This window comes from Taudactylus pleione, unplaced genomic scaffold, assembly GCF_031769625.1.
Source record: "Taudactylus pleione unplaced genomic scaffold, aTauple2 ptg000332l, whole genome shotgun sequence".
Lineage (NCBI taxonomy): Eukaryota > Metazoa > Chordata > Amphibia > Anura > Myobatrachidae > Taudactylus > Taudactylus pleione.
Window position 1 is genome coordinate 594,351 of NW_028284733.1, and position 21,009 is coordinate 615,359.

Sequence of the window (21,009 nt, forward strand, 5' to 3'; positions counted from 1 at the left end):
ACAGTGTTGCTAAAAAGGAAGCCACTGTCCTGACCCTGTCGGACTGAACCTTTTCAGGTTCACCGGGAAACAAGAGTTATGCCAGAGTAAGTTAATTGACAGGGTGGAATCGACAGACGTCCAACTGCACTGAAAAGGATTCGATCCAGACACTGTCCCTAGCAAAGAAAACCCTGGACGAGATGGCCATAGCCACCCGGACAGGGACCGACTTGCCTCCGGAGAGAGCATCATCGTTTGAACAGTTATCCGACAGAAAAAACTCATTCCATCTGGAGATGAGCCAATTATCGAAAGGCCAGGAATGGAACTGAGCCCATTCCACCATGCATCCCAGAGTGTAAAGACATCTGTCGACTGCGCAGACAACCATGTACTCCTAATGGAAGAGAGGAGATTCCGTCTTACGCCAGAAGAATTCTCAGATTCTGAGAATCCAGCAGGGATCCTAGATGAAGAATACCCAGAGAGGGATGCAGGGAGGACTTTTTCCCCGTTGATTAAACGTCTGCACCCTGAAGAAGCCACAGTCATCCTGACCTGGCCGTAAAGTACCCCGGTGATCCCGCTAAGAGCAGGAGGCCGTCCAGGTACAGGAGCATTGGGATATACTGAACAGAAGAACTGTCAGAAAATCCAAAACGCTGGTAAACCCCTATGGGGCTGAGGACAGTCCCAACAGGCAGAGCCCAAAAAATTGTAAGTGTTGCTGTGATACAGCAAACCTCAGCCCATGCTGAGGAAAGGTCTCTGTAAGTACCCGTAGGCACGCGTCCTGTATATCCAGTGATACCCTAAAGTCCCCAGGTTCCAAACATCGTATGATGGAGCATAGGGATTTCCTCCTGAGCCCAGGTAGCTTTAGGAACTGGTTCAGGGAATTGAGACAGAGAATAGGCCAAAGAGGACCATTCAGCCACCGCACCAGAAAGAAAACAGAACAACCAGTCCCTCACTGAGATAGTGGGGATGGCCTAATTAGCTCCGCTTACCGCAACAACTGCATAGCTTTCTGGATCTGTAAGGCCCTTGTAAAGAGGGCGTACCCTCCTACCCACGTAGCCGCGGCAACTTGACACTAATACCGGGCGAACTGAGAAAATCGGTATCTCCCAGTTGTAGGCCTGTCCCGTCAGACTGAAGAGATATCCGTAGGTTCAGAAGCAGGATCGGCTGGCAGTCCAGGCCTGCTCGGTACTGGATATGTCGGCCCTTGTAGATGCCGACAGTCTACGAAGAAACAGACCTTTAGGCTGACCCAGAGGACAAAAAAGACTTAACAGACTTAGTCTGAGGCCTTGTAGTGGGCATAGCTGAAAGCGGTAAACTTGTCGTTAGTAATACTGCCAATGTTACTACAATCTTGTCAAGGTCAGGACCAAACAATATCAACCCTAAAGATGGTATCTGCACCTCTGCATTCCCAGAGCGCAGCCATAGGGTATTACGGAGGATACAGTCGCAGCCGGAACTCTGAAAGTTAGGAGACTGGTATCCAATATAGGCATTTCCACCTATGACAACAGCATATATTACATGAGCGACCAAATACATTTGAACCCCCGACGTGTTGGAGGGGAAAAAACGTTACAAATGCATCAACCCAATATGCAATAGTATTAACCAACCATGCTATAGCCATGGTAGGATGGGTAACAACTCCTGAAAGCAAGTATACTGATTTCAGGCAGAGTTACCACCTACGGATCCGAAGAATCCGACCACGCAGGAATGGGAGGCGTAGTAACGTCTGTAATCAGACGAGTAACACGCCCATCCCCCCCAGGAGGGGCTCGTGATGACCCTCAGGGAATTTGGGACAGGAGGCCAAACACTGTTGTAACACCTCCTATCTGGCAACAGCCAGAGTCCCGCTATGCGATCCACCCGCTAGTCAGCAACAGGTAACCCGAAGGCACGCAATACTGAGGGTGTATGATACAGGTGCAGGTCAACATTCACTCTAACCAGAATGGACCTGCTACCAGCCCTAAAGCAGGGATAATAATACCTGAAATAGGCTTCCCCCCGTGTAAGAGGGAAAGAGCCCCGAACAGTACCCAGTTCACGGCAGAGCCAACTGGGAAGTAACCACAGGGCGTCAACCACGCCAATTAGCGTTTCGTAGAAAACGACATCCACCCAGGGTGGCTGTTGTGGTAATCCCTGCAAGGGGAATGACAGACTATTGTGGCACCAGGGGGAATTCATATACTGCGAAAAACCCCTGCAGGGAGCGGTAGTCTGTGTCACAGGGGAAGAGTGCAAGAAGCTGCGAGATACCCTGAGATGAAAAGGGCAGTATGGTGAAGTAACCCCAAGTGAGGTACAACAATGGGGCCCGCCCGGCGATCCGCAATTGAGAGGATCCCGAGAAAACAAACCGCCCAAGGGGGTCGTGAAAGAGGCCGGCACCAGATGACGCCACATACAGAACCCTTTATGAGTCAAATCCTCCGCACTAACACCTGCAGCACATGACTTGCAGGATAGTAAAAATGGGTGCAGTATAACGCTCTATCTCCTGGTCAGACATATCTGACCAATCTTGGCGGAAATATTAAGCAGCTCTATACTGGTCCTGACTGATGCCAAAAATTAGCTGCAGGGACCCATTTTCAGCGTATGCAACACACAGTTCCATCTAAAATATGGCAACGTGCAGCACGCAACAGTATGTGACAAACCACACAAATATTAACAAGTATATAAATGTGAGGTCTCAGAACCACCCTAAGTACAGCTGTATTAGGGCAGATAAAGAAAAGGGATAGATATACACTGACAGGTGAGAGAATAAAGTACAGTCAGCACTAGCATAAGTCACATACAATGCAGATATATACATATATACATAAACATGTCATATAATATACTGCACTATTACACTGCATTCAACTGCCCAGATTCAGTGTCTGGGAAGGCTACAGCGCTGTGTACACTGACCTGATGGTGAGGTACGCAGGGGGACTGGACTCACTGCCATCCTGAGAGATTTCTGCTGCACCACAGAGATAAAATGGCCGCTGGAGACCTCAGAGGAAGCGTGGCCCGCGGAGGAAGCAGCTCAGCGACGCCAGACTATGGATACTGAAAGGCGCGCTGAGCTGAGGGGAGGAGCCGCTGTAACAGGGAAGGCTGCCTCCCCTGGCCGGCTATTAACCCCCGGGACGCCGGCTCCCTGCACCGATCGTTAAGTCCCTGGTGGTCTAGTGGACACACGGGGTATGGGGGGCCCGCCGCCACTGCCGGCGCCTCTGGTCTGTCCCCTGAGACCGGAGGCACAGGACTGCATTTGAAATGCGCGGATCACCGCAAGCGGTGATCCGCGACCTTACCTGCTCCCCGTGGATCCGGCAGCAGTCCTGGGCGCCCACAGAGTCCGGCTAGTACAGACTCTGGGGTCCCGCTGAGATCCCCAGATCTGTACTGGCGTCTCAGCGCCAGCGGGGTGACGGAGCGGCAGCTTAGACGTCCTATGGACAGTCCGACGCTGCCGCTCTGAAGAGTCCAAAGTCCATGAAAAAACTTTGTCCCTAAAAAAATAAAATAAGCTTAGGGGCTGCTAATCAGCTCCCCCTGCGCTAACGGTGACCCGACTCCGGCCGGGCACCAACTTAAACTGAGGTGCCTCTGGCTTGGGGGTGGGGTTATAGGGAGAGTGGACCCAGTGCATCCTGGGAGCTAAAAGCTTTAACTGCGTGGTGCCCGGATTTGGTTCCCAACCTATACCCCAAGGTCAACCCTGTGGACCCCCTATGGACCCTGAAGTAGAAATACATATTTTGCCAGCCAGTGTCCTCACTAACAACGTTCTATATCAGAGCGTCTTAGCTCTTATAGTGTTGTATATCGCAGACCTCTAGCAAAGAACGGGCGTGACGCCCAGAGAGATGGAGCAATAACGATCAATGTCCAACATTCAGCGGATTTGGTCTAAAACTACAACCAACCAGATCAAGGGCCTGATTCAGCACGGATCGCAATTGCAACCGCGTACGGCCGATTGTGGGGCAGTGCGCATGCACAGGATAGCGTTGCGATCACACTAAGATCACGCACACACGTAGAAAGCCATCGCATAGTGAGTGTGGGACGTCAGCGTTTGGGGGGTGGTGAAGGGGGAGAGGTTGGAGAAACGCAGGCGTGCCTGTCCGTTTGAACGCCGTTGCGTGGGTGTGCATAAATTAGCCACTGCGACAGCATATGTAGTTTGAGTACTCACTGCATGAGACGAAACTTGCAATTACTGGGGCCGGTCAGGGCTGCTGTAATTGTGCACGATAGGCCGATGTTACCGATGTACAGTATGTGCAGGACAGCGAGGTATTACGGAAGTGAGAAAGCGGTAGTGAGAGTCTCTATGCTGGCTGAGCGGCGGCAGACATTAGCATATTTTCGCAGCGGCACTGTGTGCGATTACGGAGCTGCGATCACAATAGCGATCCATGCTGAATCAGGCCTCAGATGACCACCACCAAAAAACAAATGTGCGGACAACAAGCTTCAGTACATGGAGGAAAAAACTGCCAATCACCAACATCAAAAAAGAGATTACGTAGAACCGGCAGATCTATCTTTTAGGCGTGTACCCACATTTAGAGGATAGAATTACTAAAGCTTCTAAAAATTAAAAATGGTGGTGTTGCCCAGAGCAACCAATCAGATTATAGCTATCATTTCTCTATTTCAACCTATAAAATGATAAGCAGAATCGGATTGGTTACTTGGGCACCACCAAAACTTTTCATTTTTAGAAGCTTTAGTAAATGTATCCTCTAAATGTGGGTACACACCTAAAAGATAGATCTGCAGATGACTGTTGTTCATACACACTGAATAACCCTCATCTGGCTGCGGGCCCCACTGGCCGGGGGGTGGGGGAGAGTGTTGCGCCCCCCTCCTCACGGCCTCTGCTGCAAGTGTATGGGCAGTCATCTGACCCGATGGACAGGTGTATCTGCCGATGTGATATGTCCGTGAACGACGTCGTGCACAGACACATCGCTGGGGCACATGACAGATTGACCGATCAGTTGATGTGTACCCAGCTTTAGAATGCTGCCAGTAGGCTTGCAACTAACTGAAATGACCCCTTAAAATGCTGAAGGCATGGTTATTAGTAGGCCCCAGAGCAGGGGCAGTTTACGAGAGATGGGGGCCCTTCTGCAGCCTCCGTGCGGGTCCCCTCCTCTCCGGCAGCGCAGTAGACTGGCTTAGTGTGGGGAGTTTTGTGGGAGCCCTCTATAAGCACCTAGCTGGCTATGGTGGAGGGAAGCTCTGAGGCATCGGTGTATCTATAATGGATTCAGGGTGTGCGCTGCACATCGCACCCATATAATTACTACACTTACCTCTCTGGAGTCACGCATCGGATGTCCTGCAGACTGAAATCACCAGGAAAATGGCCGCTGCAGTGTACGGTGCATTTACACTTATGAACGCTACAGGTGACGTTGAAATGAACACAAAGCAAAGGGGTCTATTTACTAAGCAGTGTTAGGAGACAGAGTGAAAAGTGATAAGAAAGTGATAAGGTGCCAGCCAATCAGCTCCCAACTGTCATCTCACAGGCTGTGTTTGAAAAATGACAGTTGGGAGCTGATTGGCTGGCACCTTATCACTATTCACTCTGTCTCCTAACACTGCTTAGTAAATAGACCCCAAAGTGTAAGCTTCTCATAAACTGTGTGTCCAGGTCCATTCACTTGTGTTCCGGACTATAGACAGACCGTTAAAAGGTAGACCATGTCTACATAGACACCAGATGTTAGACAGACAATAGGTCGGCAGGGACAAAGGTCGGCACACTAAATGTCGACATGGAGAAAGGTTGCCGGGTACAAGTGGTCGACATGGCCAAAAGGTTGACACGAATGGTCGACACGCTTTGTTTTTGTAGGGTTAGTCACTAACCCCAACAGTTAAGGTTAGGCGTCAGGGGAGAGGGTTAGGGTGAATATTAGTGTTACAAAAAAAATAAAATAAAAATGTGTCCACCATTTCAGTGTCGGCATTTTGACCTTGTCGACCTTTAAGGGGCCTATACACTAGGCGACCTGAAAGACTGACTGACTGTTCAGACTTTCAGGTCGCCAAGGTGTGGTGCCCGCACTGAACGGCGTTCATTGAACGTTATTCAGCGCAGGAGCCCGACCTCCTATCTCTGAACATACCGAACCTGACGAGCGCCATAAATATTCCCTATATACGCCAAGTGTACCATATCTCCTAAGAATCCTATGTTCGTGATAATTCCATTTATAATTTATACCGAGCTCTACTGACCTTTCAAATATTTAATGTATTCCCTGATCACTGTGAATTTAAACACTCTCCCTCCCGTTTAGTGGGTGGGGGGTGAAGCTACTTTACCAAGTCTTGTGAGTGCTACTATCCTAAGCTGATGTCACACCTATACGCCTAACCGCAGGGCGGGATCCCACCACACCAGGGAGAGCTGGCAGCCCGTCAGATGCATTTGTGGCCATTAATGCTTCATACCAGTGCCATTAAGGCTGGTTTTACAGCACTCTACTCCCGCTGCCCCGAACACCAGGAGAAAAGTGCTCAAAATATGAATTACACTACTCTTCTCAGTGGCAACTTATCAATACTTGCATTAATGGCCTTGAGACTGTAAAGCAGAACACGGAGCAAGATCCGTACAGCACACAGAGATTTCTATGACATGATCTAAAACAGAAAAAAAAATAAAAACGGCAGTGCCAGGAAATCCACTATACTCTCCTTAAATATACTGTACAGAGTGCAGTGTTCTCCCCAGGCTGTTTTCTGCGGGCGCATCGCCCGGCAGAAACAGCCCACCGCCCGGCACTTCCCCACGCCGCATTCCCGGTCACCCTCCGCCTCCTGGTGTGGAACGCTGGCCTCTGAAGCGACCGGAGGCTAAAGAAGCCTCCGATCGCTTCAGAGGCAAGCGTTCCCAATGATGCACTGTGCGGGTGACGTCATGACATCACCGGCGACGTGAAGAGCTTACCCTATGCACCTGCTAGATCCAGTCACAACGAGGCAGCGGGAGTGGGAGCGCCGCCGCCAAGCATGTTCAGGTAAGTTCTGGGCTGGGACCAGTCTGTGGTCACTGCATTGCATATGGGGCCAGTCTGTGGTCACTGCACTGCATATGGGGCCAGTCTGTGGTCACTGCACTGCATATGGAGCCAGTCTGTGGTCACTGCACTGCATATGGGGCCAGTCTGTGGTCACTGCACTGCATATGGGGCCAGTCTGGGGGGGGGAACTGCATATGGGGCCAGTCTGGGGGGGGGAACTGCATATGGGGCCAGTCTGGGGGGGGGAACTGCATATGGGGCCAGTCTGGGGGGGGAACTGCATATGGGGCCAGTCTGGGGGGGGAACTGCATATGGGGCCAGTCTGGGGGGGGAACTGCATATGGGGCCAGTCTGGGGGGGGAACTGCATATGGGGCCAGTCTGGGGGGGGGAACTGCATATGGGGCCAGTCTGGGGGGGGAACTGCATATGGGGCCAGTCTGGGGGGGGAACTGCATATGGGGCCAGTCTGGGGGGAACTGCATATGGGGCCAGTCTGGGGGGGGAACTGCATATTTCAAGTTTAAATCATTATAAGGTCAGAGTTTAAAACATTTTATTATTGCAAAGGCCCCACCCGGCTACTTCTTGATACCACCCGGCTGGAAAATTTTCTGGGGAGAACACTGCAGTGTCCCATTCAACAGAATGGCAGCAACCACTGTATTATAGATAATTCCCCAACCCCCCACCACCATATTTCCCTTCATACCCAGGAAGCTACTCATTACTTACGCAAATGTGCTGTACCTGCTGCTATTAGTACATGCCAGTCTTTACTATGCAATTATATCTTACAGTGCAGGTTCTTATCCCTATATACGCATCAAGCACACATCTGGCCTCATCCTGTATGTACGCTTCCTTGTGTATTAATGCTCAGACTTGTGCGCACTCTCACCCAGTGAGCTCCTATTGCTATTGAACAGGTCTTTACTTTTTTTTTTGATGAACGGCTTTCCTTAGAGGCGATTTTATTTCTACGGATGATTTATTTATTAGTTTGTACATTTACTCCTGCAAGATGTATATGGAATTATCCATCAGGCTTCCCTCTGAGCTATCACTTAAAAATATAGAAAAGAACACAACAAAAAACAAGAATTCAGATGACAGCGTAGCCCCTCTCAAAAATGATACAGAAACACACTGGTGATGTCATTAGACAGATAAAGAAATGATCTACAATTACAACCATGTAACCAAAGTGTAGCTGACACTAATGCTGGGTACACACCACACGAAGTGTACCCCCCAGGGCTCGACAAATCGCGGGGGGGCCAGGTCGCCATGGCTACCAGATTTTGCTGCCTGGCTACTAGATTTTGCAGTGAGGGAGGAAGCAGATCCTCATCAGCTCCGGCGGAGATTCGTGCCTATACTATTGCAGTGTTCATATCATGTACAGGAGTGCATGTGCTGAGTGTCGCCTGCGGTGACTGCTGTGCCTGTGTCCGTCCTGCACTGATGACTCCTGTCCATCCTGGCCTGCTCTGATCCCTGCTGTCTGTCCCAGTCTACGCTGATCCTCCTGTCCGTCCCGGCTGTCTACTGTCTCCTATCTCTGGCTGAATAGAGCTCTCTGGTCGTAGGGTCTATGCGTGGCCGGGGATTGCGAAGCGCCTTAAAAAGGGATAGTGGTGTGACCACGAGGGGAGAGGGGTTTTGTTGTACTTTCTGGCACCATTATTTTATGTGAAATTTGGTCCATTATTACTGGAGGGTGGGGCAGGGGAGCTGTGCAGAGCAGTGAGGGGGCCTCTATTTTACTGTATCCATTCAACTGTGACCATTTTGTGGACTAGTATAGTGTGTATAACACACAGAGCTGTGCTCCTCACTCACTCCTGTAACTTTTTTGGGGGGACGGTGGTCTGTCTCCTACACTTTCATCCTGGCTCCTAGATTTTAGAAAAATTTGTCAAGCCCTGGTGTACCCAACGATGGGACGACGCGATGGAGCCATACATCTCGCCGTCCATACACGCTGCGGTGGGGGACGGCGCAATGTATCATCATTCCATGCTGCATGGTGTCGTTTATTGCAGCGTCCCATCTGCTGTGATGCGCACGATATATCGTTCCGATCTGCGTCAGAACAATATTGTGCAGAGGATCGCATAGTGTGTACCCAGCTTTAGCCCATCGATGTTTTCAGTCGTATTTCAAGGAAGGCTTATTCCAGTGAACTGTTTTAACCAGCATGACGACAATTAATGTTTAGAGAAGTTAATTCCTAAATTTGAAATTATCCGTCAAACTCAACGGCAGAGGAAATTCAGTCTCTTACACCAAAGTAATGAACTACCAACCGAAAGGATCAATTGAATAGTCCCTTTATTTTACAGAAAGCCTCTAATATCAGCCAATCACGCGGCAGCAACTCAATGCATAAAAGCACGCAGACATGATCAGGAGGTTCAGCTGTTGTTCAGTCCAAACACCAGAACGTGGAAGAAATGTGATCTAAGTGGCTTTGACCGTGGAATGATTGTTGGTGTTGAGCAGATTTGAGCCTTTCAGAACCAGTTGATCTCCTGGGATTTTCATGCACAAGTGTCTCTAGGGCAGGGGTGGGCCATATGCGGCACTCCAGCTTTTGTTGAACTACAAATTCCAGCATGCATTGCAACATTTTTAGCTAGGTCAAATAGCAAAACTGTGTCAGGGCATGCTGGGCTGTGTAGTTTTACAACATCTGGGGGGGTCGCTTATTGCCCTCCCCTACTCTAGAGGTTACAGAGAATGGTTTGCAAAACAAAAGCACCCAGTGGCAGTTCTGTGGGTGAAAATCCCTTGTTAATGAGAGAGGCCAGAAAAGAATGGTCAGACTAATTCTGGCCAACAGGAAGGTGACAGCAACTGAAATAACACCAGAATGTGGCTTATAAACCATGATTCCACGGGACCATCCTGCCTTGTGCCAGTGGTTTTAGGCTGGAGGTGGTAGTGTAACTGTATGAGGGTGTTGTGGCACACATTAGGCTTCTTAACACCAGCCGAGCACTGTTTAAATGCCCCCAGTCTACCGGAGAATTGTTACTGATTATAAAGCATCCCTTTAGGGCTACAGTCTACCTATCTTCTAGTGGCTATTTCCAGCAGAATGACGCACCGTGTGACACAGCGCTTGTCATGTCATGCTGGTTCCGCACACATGACAATGAGCTCAGTGTACTCCAATGGCCTCTGTAGTTACCAGAGCACTGTACACTACTCGCAAGAGGTGTATAACAGGAGATGCCCAGCAGGCAAATCTGCAGCAAGTGTGCAACGCTAACATGTCACCATGGACCAGACACTAAACCCGGTGATTCCAGCTCCTTGTAGAATCCAGTTCAAAGAATTCCGGGAGTTCTGGGCGCAGAGCAGGAACCTATCCAATACTAATAAAGTGCCCGCTGAGGGTATATAATTGTATTCTCATTTTCTCTTAAAGCACAGCTGATTGGGTTAAAAACTAGTGATTATTATAATACAGCAAAAACCACTTCACAGCTGTAAATGACTGTAGGAATGATACAAATATATGTAAGAATTACACGTCTTTACAACAGTAATGGGCAGAGTGAAGATAAAACGATGTGAGACAAGCTCTCTGTACTAAGAGCGACAGGCAATGAAGCCGTTCCTGGCTAATGACACTTACCTCGGAATATCTCTCAGCTCAGAAAATAGCCTTTATATCTAAATCGCCCGTAACATGCATTGCGTCTCATCAGATAGATGGCAGATGGAACCATGTCTGTTGCATCGGGGGCCCCTCATTTCCCATGTCTCTCAGTAACAATGCCCAGAGAACATTGCATTATCAGGTACTAGTTATCCGCTGTTGTAGATCTGCAGCCACTCAGGTTAACCATTTATATCCCCGTTTGTTTTCCTTTTCTTTCTGCAACATTTGGATCGTTTTTCAGCTGGGTACACACTAGGTCGATGGCCGATCCACCGTCCCGACGATTGGAAAGTGCATACGCACTTACCAATCGCCGACCCGTTGTGTTGTGCCTGACGTCACAATTGGGCGGGCGCTTGCATGAGTCCGCCAGCTGTGATGTCAGACACCGGCGGCCTCTGCAGCAAGTGTACGGGGTGATTAGCTGACCGCCCGCAGACACAGCATGATGCGCCGATATATCGGCCAGTGGCTGTGCTGCACAGCCGATGCGATATGTCTGAACGACGTTGTTCGCAGACATATTGCTGGTCCACACGCACGCACAATATATCGCCAGTTCAATTGAACGGATTATATATTGACCAATGTGTACCCAGCCTCAGATAGATTGGTGCTGGGAAGGGGAGTTACTAGGAACATGGGTACAATTTGTAGCTTCAGCATCTCCTGTTAGGAATCGGTATGAAATTCCCGGCAGCGCCTGGCCGAAAGATGAGCAGAGCTCGGCAGCGGAAGCCCGACAGCGCTGGAAATCCCGATCGTCGCTAAGGTAAGTGATAACTAACCTAACCCCCCTAACCCTAGCCCTCCTTAGGGGTGCTTAACCCTAACCTCCCCCCCTAAGTGCCTAACCCTTCCCCGCTGCCTAAATCTAAGTCCCCCGGGGGGGGTGCCTAACCCTAACACTCCCTCCCCCTAGCCTAACCCTAACCCTCCCGGGGGGGGTGCCTAACCCTAATTCCCCCCCCCCGGGTGCCCTAAACCTAACCATCCCCCCCCCCGCGACTGTCCGCTCGCGGCGCCCGGCATCCCTTCGATCGGGATGCCGGGCGCCTGTCTCCCGGCGTCAGGGAAATGTCAGGCGTCTACATCTAGATGCCCGGCATTTCACCCTTGCCGTGATATGACATTCGGGAAGCCGGCGGCCGGTATTAAGGCTGCCGGTTTCCCGATTGTATACCTCCTGTTATGCTCTGCACAGCAAAGGGGCCAAGTGGTCTTAGCACGACTAGGCTGTTTTCCAATCTAATCAGTAGAAGATATATACCAGAAGCTCATCTGTAAAGATACAGAAAGAATAGGAAATTTATAAACACAAGTACTAACACATACAAGTCCTAAATCAAAGTTACAGGCAAAAGAATTCTGACGGCACAGATAATCCTGTACATTGCAGGGGCCACAGGTAATATCAATTATTTGTAATGATGTACTATCTTACACACCAGACACTGCGGGGGGGCCACAGATCATTTCACTGATGATCTGCAATCTAATGTACAATAATGGGGACAGCTGGGGGGCCACAGACAATATCCACGATTAGCAACGCTCTGCGGTCTTTGTACCTGACATTGCTGAGGGCCACAGCTGACTGCGATAATTTCACTGACTATCTTCTTCTCCTTTAGCCTGACAGCTTCTTCCACAGCAATCTCGCAGAACGGATTCATGGAGTGTTTGACGCCATCGGTCACCACTCCTGTCTTATCAGGCTTCACGCGCACCTGCAAAGAGACGGGAAATGAGAGGATAATTATCCCAGGTCTGCAGCCTACATCCTGCGCTCACTCCAGCTGTACACACTACACGTATGAGAGGGGGGGGGGGGGATTGCACAATGGATAAGGAATCAAAGGAAAAGACTTCATGTAGGTTTAGCCCAACTTCAGCTCCAATCGCAGCTGAATTAAACAGCTAGAGGCCGTTAGCACCAATTATTAGTTTTTAGATGCATTCATCTAGGAAGAGCCTATTGCATCCCTGCTTCAAAGCTCATCACACATGGAAGCAATGGCAAAGTGGGCGTGTGTAACACAACCTAGTACAGAGGTTCCCAAACTTTTTTGAACCACGGAGCTCTAGAGTATCAGCATTGTTTTCACGGCACCCCTGAGCCAAAAGGTTTGTTATTGAGAAATTCAGAAAAAAATGTAGTAAAGTGAAGTAAATTGTGCTTATAGGTCATCCCTAGGCTCAGTTATGTGGTGGTGGACAGGTTTGTGCTTCTGTTTGTCCAGAACCATGCGGCCAGCGGTTCTAATCCCGACAGCGGCAGTCCGACAGAGGAGGAAATCCCTATTTGTCCTTAAGGTAAGTATAAAGTAACCTAATTCTACCCCCTAACCCTCCTTTAGGGGTGCCTAACCCTAACCTCCCCCCAGGGTTGCTTAACCCCCCCCCCCCCCCTTCCCCTAGCCTAACCCTAACCTCGCGGGCGGGTGCCTAACCCTAAGCCCCTACCCTAACGCGCGCGGCTGTCCGCGCCCGGCTTACCTTCGATCGGTAAGCCGGGTGTCGGGCTCGGGATTTTGACGCCTGTCATTTCTACCTTACCAGGATTAAGCAGTTCGGGAAGCGAACGGTCGGCATTGCGACCGCCGGCTTCCCGACTGCTTCCCGCCCATGTGTAATCAGGTCTGAAGTGGGAAAGGACCGGCAGTAGATGTACGAGACTCCTGATAGACTGGTGCAATGCTGCAAGGCTCATCTCTATATGAAACAGTTCAGGCCTTCAGGCTGTTAAAGATCAGAAACAAGTTAAGTGGGACCCACCCCCCCCAGGCATTTATTGTCTCCATAAAACCAATCGACTCCCATCTCAAAGCCAACGCGGAATTGTAAAATGTGAAATGTACTGGGGCTTGTAACCTGGCAGATGGGGGCTAGTCACAAGGTCATGCCCTGGCAAAAAAAGATTTAGCGCCTAAATATTGTTATTACCATCCACAAGAAATATTTTTACACACGGTTTGGCAGTTGGATTCCATTCCGTCAATTTTCGTTTGGCCGCGGGGAGACATTAATGGGTCAATTCGATTAGCTGTGATGCGCCGTACATCGCGTTCCCGGAAAGGCACATGGCTGATTTTCCCTCAAACCCACAGAAGCGCACAGGAAAATGGATAAGGCAGCGACTACCGAAATTGGCAAATCCGTGCGCAGGTGGGGACGTGGCAGATTAAGCATAAAAGAATTGATCACTAATAGCATTTAGTTGTACTCTACCAGGACACTCGGTTTGGCGGGTCACACCTCCCTTTAACTTATACTTTATGTATACACAGGCTAACCATACCGACATGTTTTTGTGCATAAAAGATAAGTAAGTAAGATAATGTGCCTGATGCGTATTGGACGCACATTGCACTAACAAAATGCGAATATTTGCCCAGCGCATCTAGAGACGTCAGAGATGGGCACAGCCTGTCGTCTGTAGCTGCATGCGCCCATCTTGGGCGCATGATCAGTGCGATTCCGCTTGCAATTCTGCATCAGCCCCAATGCGCCTTAATTGTAAATTACGATACCTTTACCATAAGATCACAAGGCTTCTAAAAATACGTGGAAAAAAAACGGAGCCGCGGAAAGCTGGCGAATAGCATTTACCGCTTGCGGATCGGAAACATGCAGGACTGCAGCAGGGAAAGGGGTTAACAGTCTTCCATCCCACCCCAGCAGACTGCAATGTGATTAGAGAGCTGGAGCGGCTTCTCCGTGCCTCCCACCTGCAGTGGAGGTTAAACATTCATTCAATCTGGACACTGAAGTGCATCTCAAGGACATGCTGCTTGTGTGCCTTGAACGGATGCCAGGAAGGGAGGCAGCCTGCTACCACTGCAGAGCCGTGCCGCACTGGACCGATCAGACAGGAGAGGAGAACACCTTTATTATCACACTGCTCACAATCTTCCCTGATAGCAGCAAAACGAGATAAGGAATATGTAAGGCAAAGCGCATTTGTGCAACGAGGATAGACAGCGATATTCTCATTCCTAAGATGTCTGAGCTCCCCCTAGTGGGCACAAGGTTAACACACATTTACTAGGAATTCCTGTGTTTTCATGCTGTAGATGATTTGAGAATACACATTAATAAACTAAGGGGGTCATTGCCACTACGAGGCATGGGACAGCGAGTATCAGTAAAACGCTCATGGGGAACACCAGCAGCGTCAGACGGCAGCGATTTTCTGTCAAGCGTTCTAAACGGTGGGTTACGCGAGGTCAGTGTAGCGAGGTCAGTGTACATGGACGCGAAAAACAAGAGATATGGTAAGAACTTACCTTTGTTATCTCTGTTTCTACGAAGTCCATAGGGTCCACAGGGTTGACCTTGGGGTATAGGTTGGAAACCAAATCCGGGCACCACGCAGTTAAAGCTTTTAGCTCCCAGGATGCACTGGGTTCACTCTCCCTATAACCCCACCCCCAAGCCAGAGGCACCTCAGTTTGTAAGTAGCCAAAGGCCGGAGGAGGAGAGAAAAAGAGAGAGAAAACTGGAACACTCAATAACCATACTCACCGAAATGGGAGACGGAAAACCGGTGACCAGCCACACAGCCCATATGAAGCCAGGTGCGTCAGGGCGGGCGCCCTGTGGACCCTATGGACTTCGTAGAAACAGAGATAACAAAGGTAAGTTCTTACCATATCTCTTGTTTTCTACTTCAGGGTCCATAGGGGGTCCACAGGGTTGACCTTGGGGATGTCCCAAAGCAGTTCAACCAAGGGTGGGGACGCTCCTGTGCTGAGAGGAGAATCCGTCGCCAAAAAGGAAGCATCCTGAGAGGCAAAGGAAACCAATGCCTAGAACCTTAAAAAGGTGTGGACAGAAGACCACGTGGCCACCTAGTAAGGCAAAACAGCCGAGGCGCCACAGCGAGCCGCACACGAGGGTCACATGGCCCGAGAAAAAACAAGCATCAACAACAGGAAGGCCTACCCATGGGTAGGCCCCTGAGGAAGACCTACGAGGCCATCCAAGCCAACATTTGGTTATAGGCCGGCCATCCTTTCCTGTGAAAACCAGAAATCTCAGACCACCAATAAGGAGTCCGATTTCCGTAAGGAACCTGAACGGATCACATAAATCCAAAGAGGCCAGACCACAGTCAATGAGGCCACACCAGCCGAGAGGACTGGGGACAGAATGGCCGTACCATAAGTTCCAGAATAATATGGAACCTGAAAACCACTAAGAAGAAACACAGGGCGAGAGTAACTCCCACCCTGACATGATGCCCTCCAGAAGAGGGAGCCACATGAGAACGCTCCCAATTCAGACACTCTCCTGGTTGATATAAACACCCTGAGAGAAAGAGAGAGCCTAAGCAATAGACCATGTAATGGCTATCACAACCAGCGGTTCCATTGACTGTCCCCGGAGGTAACGAAGAACCACTACTTACTCCCAAGGAGTCCCTAGGGAGGACAAATGGAGGCATAATCAAGAAAACACTCCAAAGGATGAACTGGATACCAGAGTGAAGCCATTCCATATCTTAACCATACTGACAGTGTAGAGATCCGCACTGTCAGGAAGACCAGGCCAAGTGTGAAACCCAAGCCAGCCGGAAGGAATGCCAGAATATCTGGAAATCCTGGACACCGGAGGATTGTATCGACAGGTACAATACCATAAGATTTATGGCTGCCACAGTTTGTGGTAGGTCCCAGCAAGAGCTGATCCATGTGCTCTAATCATTCCAACGATGACAAAGCCAGGGAAGCCGTAAGACCACTGTAAGGACACAGTCAAAGACAAACGACCCAGGTCCAAGGCAAAACCAAGGACCCTGAGACAACAGGTCCGGGCAGTGAAGCATCAGGGATGGAGTATCGATGTAGAGACTCCGAAGATCCAAGTACCCCTGACATCTGGGGCAATCAGGAGCCACCAGCAGGAAAGCATCTCCATCTCGATTGAAAACACTTCCAAAGACCTCGAGGAAGAAGGGAGACCGGAGAACACAGGTACACAAAGTGGAAGGACCACTTCACCGACAAAGAGTCGCTGAAGTTTGCTTCAGAATCCCCAGAGCTGAACTGTAACACCATAGTGTGATAAAGTCAGAAGGCCATGAGGGTCACCTCAGGGGGGCCCCCCCTGCTCACCAGGAGATGAAACCTCTCTTGGGGAAGAGACTAGTCCCCGGGATGCACGTCGTGACGGCTGAGGACTCCCGCTTCCCAATGGAGAGCTCCTGAAATGAACGCTGCCGAGATGGTCGGGAGGAGACCCTCGGACTATGTCCGAATATGTGACATACCTGTCATTGCCACCCAACGAACAGTGTTGCTAAAAAGGAAGCCACTGTCCTGACCCTGTCGGGACTGAACCTTTTCAGGTTCACCGGGAAACAAGAGTTATGCCAGAGTAAGTTAATTGACAGGGTGGAATCGACAGACGTCCAACTGCACTGAAAAGGATTCGATCCAGACACTGTCCCTAGCAAAGAAAACCCTGGACGAGATGGCCATAGCCACCCGGACAGGGACCGACTTGCCTCCGGAGAGAGCATCATCGTTTGAACAGTTATCCGACAGAAAAAACTCATTCCATCTGGAGATGAGCCAATTATGGAAAGGCCTGGAATGGAACTGAGCCCATTCCACCATGCATCCCAGAGTGTAAAGACATCTGTCGACTGCGCAGACAACCATGTACTCCTAATGGAAGAGAGGAGATTCCGTCTTACGCCAGAAGAATTCTCAGATTCTGAGAATCCAGCAGGGATCCTAGATGAAGAATACCCAGAGAGGGATGCAGGGAGGACTTTTTCCCCGTTGATTAAACGTCTGCACCCTGAAGAAGCCACAGTCATCCTGACCTGGCCGTAAAGTACCCCGGTGATCCCGCTAAGAGCAGGAGGCCGTCCAGGTACAGGAGCATTGGGATATACTGAACAGAAGAACTGTCAGAAAATCCAAAACGCTGGTAAACCCCTGTGGGGCTGAGGACAGTCCCAACAGGCAGAGCCCGAAAAATTGTAAGTGTTGCTGTGATACAGCAAACCTCAGCCCATGCTGAGGAAAGGTCTCTGTAAGTACCCGTAGGCACGCGTCCTGTATATCCAGTGATACCCTAAAGTCCCCAGGTTCCAAACATCGTATGATGGAGCATAGGGATTTCCTCCTGAGCCCAGGTAGCTTTAGGAACTGGTTCAGGGAATTGAGACAGAGAATAGGCCAAAGAGGACCATTCAGCCACCGCACCAGAAAGAAAACAGAACAACCAGTCCCTCACTGAGATAGTAGGGATGGCCTAATTAGCTCCGCTTACCGCAACAACTGCATAGCTTTCTGGATCTGTAAGGCCCTTGTAAAGAGGGCGTACCCTCCTACCCACGTAGCCGCGGCAACTTGACACTAATACCGGGCGAACTGAGAAAATCGGTATCTCCCAGTTGTAGGCCTGTCCCGTCAGACTGAAGAGATATCCGTAGGTTCAGAAGCAGGATCGGCTGGCAGTCCAGGCCTGCTCGGTACTGGATATGTCGGCCCTTGTAGATGCCGACAGTCTACGAAGAAACAGACCTTTAGGCTGACCCAGAGGACAAAAAAGACTTAACAGACTTAGTCTGAGGCCTTGTAGTGGGCATAGCTGAAAGCGGTAAACTTGTCGATAGTAATACTGCCAATGTTACTACAATCTTGTCAAGGTCAGGACCAAACAATATCAACCCTAAAGATGGTATCTGCACCTCTGCATTCCCAGAGCGCAGCCATAGGGTATTACGGAGGATACAGTCGCAGCCGGAACTCTGAAAGTTAGGAGACTGGTATCCAATATAGGCATTTCCACCTATGACAACAGCATATATTACGTGAGCGACCAAATACATTTGAACCCCCGACGTGTTGGAGGGGAAAAAACGTTACAAATGCATCAACCCAATATGCAATAGTATTAACCAACCATGCTATAGCCATGGTAGGATGGGTAACAACTCCTGAAAGCAAGTATACTGATTTCAGGCAGAGTTACCACCTACGGATCCGAAGAATCCGACCACGCAGGAATGGGAGGCGTAGTAACGTCTGTAATCAGACGAGTAACACGCCCATCCCCCCCAGGAGGGGCTCGTGATGACCCTCAGGGAATTTGGGACAGGAGGCCAAACACTGTTGTAACACCTCCTATCTGGCAACAGCCAGAGTCCCGCTATGCGATCCACCCGCTAGTCAGCAACAGGTAACCCGAAGGCACGCAATACTGAGGGTGTATGATACAGGTGCAGGTCAACATTCACTCTAACCAGAATGGACCTGCTACCAGCCCTAAAGCAGGGATAATAATACCTGCAATAGGCTTCCCCCCGTGTAAGAGGGAAAGAGCCCCGAACAGTACCCAGTTCACGGCAGAGCCAACTGGGAAGTAACCACAGGGCGTCAACCACGCCAATTAGCGTTTCGTAGAAAACGACATCCACCCAGGGTGGCTGTTGTGGTAATCCCTGCAAGGGGAATGACAGACTATTGTGGCACCAGGGGGAATTCATATACTGCGAAAAACCCCTGCAGGGAGCGGTAGTCTGTGTCACAGGGGAAGAGTGCAAGAAGCTGCGAGATACCCTGAGATGAAAAGGGCAGTATGGTGAAGTAACCCCAAGTGAGGTACAACAATGGGGCCCGCCCGGCGATCCGCAATTGAGAGGATCCCGAGAAAACAAACCGCCCAAGGGGGTCGTGAAAGAGGCCGGCACCAGATGACGCCACATACAGAACCCTTTATGAGTCAAATCCTCCGCACTAACACCTGCAGCACATGACTTGCAGGATAGTAAAAATGGGTGCAGTATAACGCTCTATCTCCTGGTCAGACATATCTGACCAATCTTGGCGGAAATATTAAGCAGCACTATACTGGTCCTGACTGATGCCAAAAATTAGCTGCAGGGACCCATTTTCAGCGTATGCAACACACAGTTCCATCTAAAATATGGCAACGTGCAGCACGCAACAGTATGTGACAAACCACACAAATATTAACAAGTATATAAATGTGAGGTCTCAGAACCACCCTAAGTACAGCTGTATTAGGGCAGATAAAGAAAAGGGATAGATATACACTGACAGGTGAGAGAATAAAGTACAGTCAGCACTAGCATAAGTCACATACAATGCAGATATATACATATATACATAAACATGTCATATAATATACTGCACTATTACACTGCATTCAACTGCCCAGATTCAGTGTCCGGGAAGGCTACAGCGCTGTGTACACTGACCTGATGGTGAGGTACGCAGGGGGACTGGACTCACTGCCATCCTGAGAGATTTCTGCTGCACCACAGAGATAAAATGGCCGCTGGAGACCTCAGAGGAAGCGTGGCCCGCGGAGGAAGCAGCTCAGCGACGCCAGACTATGGATACTGAAAGGCGCGCTGAGCTGAGGGGAGGAGCCGCTGTAACAGGGAAGGCTGCCTCCCCTGGCCGGCTATTAACCCCCGGGACGCCGGCTCCCTGCACCGATCGTTAAGTCCCTGGTGGTCTAGTGGACACACGGGGTATGGGGGGCCCGCCGCCACTGCCGGCGCCTCCGGTCTGTCCCCTGAGACCGGAGGCACAGGACTGCATTTGAAATGCGCGAATCACCGCAAGCGGTGATCCGCGACCTTACCTGCTCCCCGTGGATCCGGCAGCAGTCCTGGGCGCCCACAGAGTCCGGCTAGTACAGACTCTGGGGTCCCGCTGAGATCCCCAGATCTGTACTGGCGTCTCAGCGCCAGCGGGGTGACGGAGCGGCAGCTTAGACGTCCTATGGACAGTCCGACGCTGCCGCTCTGAAGAGTCCAAAGTCCATGAAAAAACTTTGTCCCTAAAAAAAAAAAAAAAAATAAGCTTAGGGGCTGCTAATCAGCTCCCCCTGCGCTAACGGTGACCCGACTCCGGCCGGGCACCAACTTAAACTGAGGTGCCTCTGGCTTGGGGGTGGGGTTATAGGGAGAGTGGACCCAGTGCATCCTGGGAGCTAAAAGCTTTAACTGCGTGGTGCCCGGATTTGGTTCCCAACCTATACCCCAAGGTCAACCCTGTGGACCCCCTATGGACCCTGAAGTAGAAACCGTCCCGCCAAGGTGGTTCAGCTGTCAAAAGGTCACAGGTCTGCACTTAAACAATAAAACCGCCTTGCTGTGACCAGGGAATAGTAAGTTTATGTACATACTGTAACATTTTCCTCATTAGTAAATATGGGCATTCCAAGATGCCCGACTGGCATTGCCCTACAGGATGCCAACACAAG

General features: G+C 50.1%; 1 protein-coding gene across 1 annotated transcript in view; it reads right to left on the reverse strand.

The window, feature by feature from the left end:
* ETFB (electron transfer flavoprotein subunit beta) overlaps positions 1 to 21,009 on the reverse strand; it is a 65,243-nt gene that overhangs the window by 34,452 nt on the left and 9,782 nt on the right. The window contains exon 2 of the mRNA XM_088443667.1: positions 12,324 to 12,482. Within this exon, the coding sequence (XP_088299793.1) occupies positions 12,324 to 12,482 (159 nt within the window). The remainder of the gene's footprint in view (positions 1 to 12,323; positions 12,483 to 21,009) is intronic.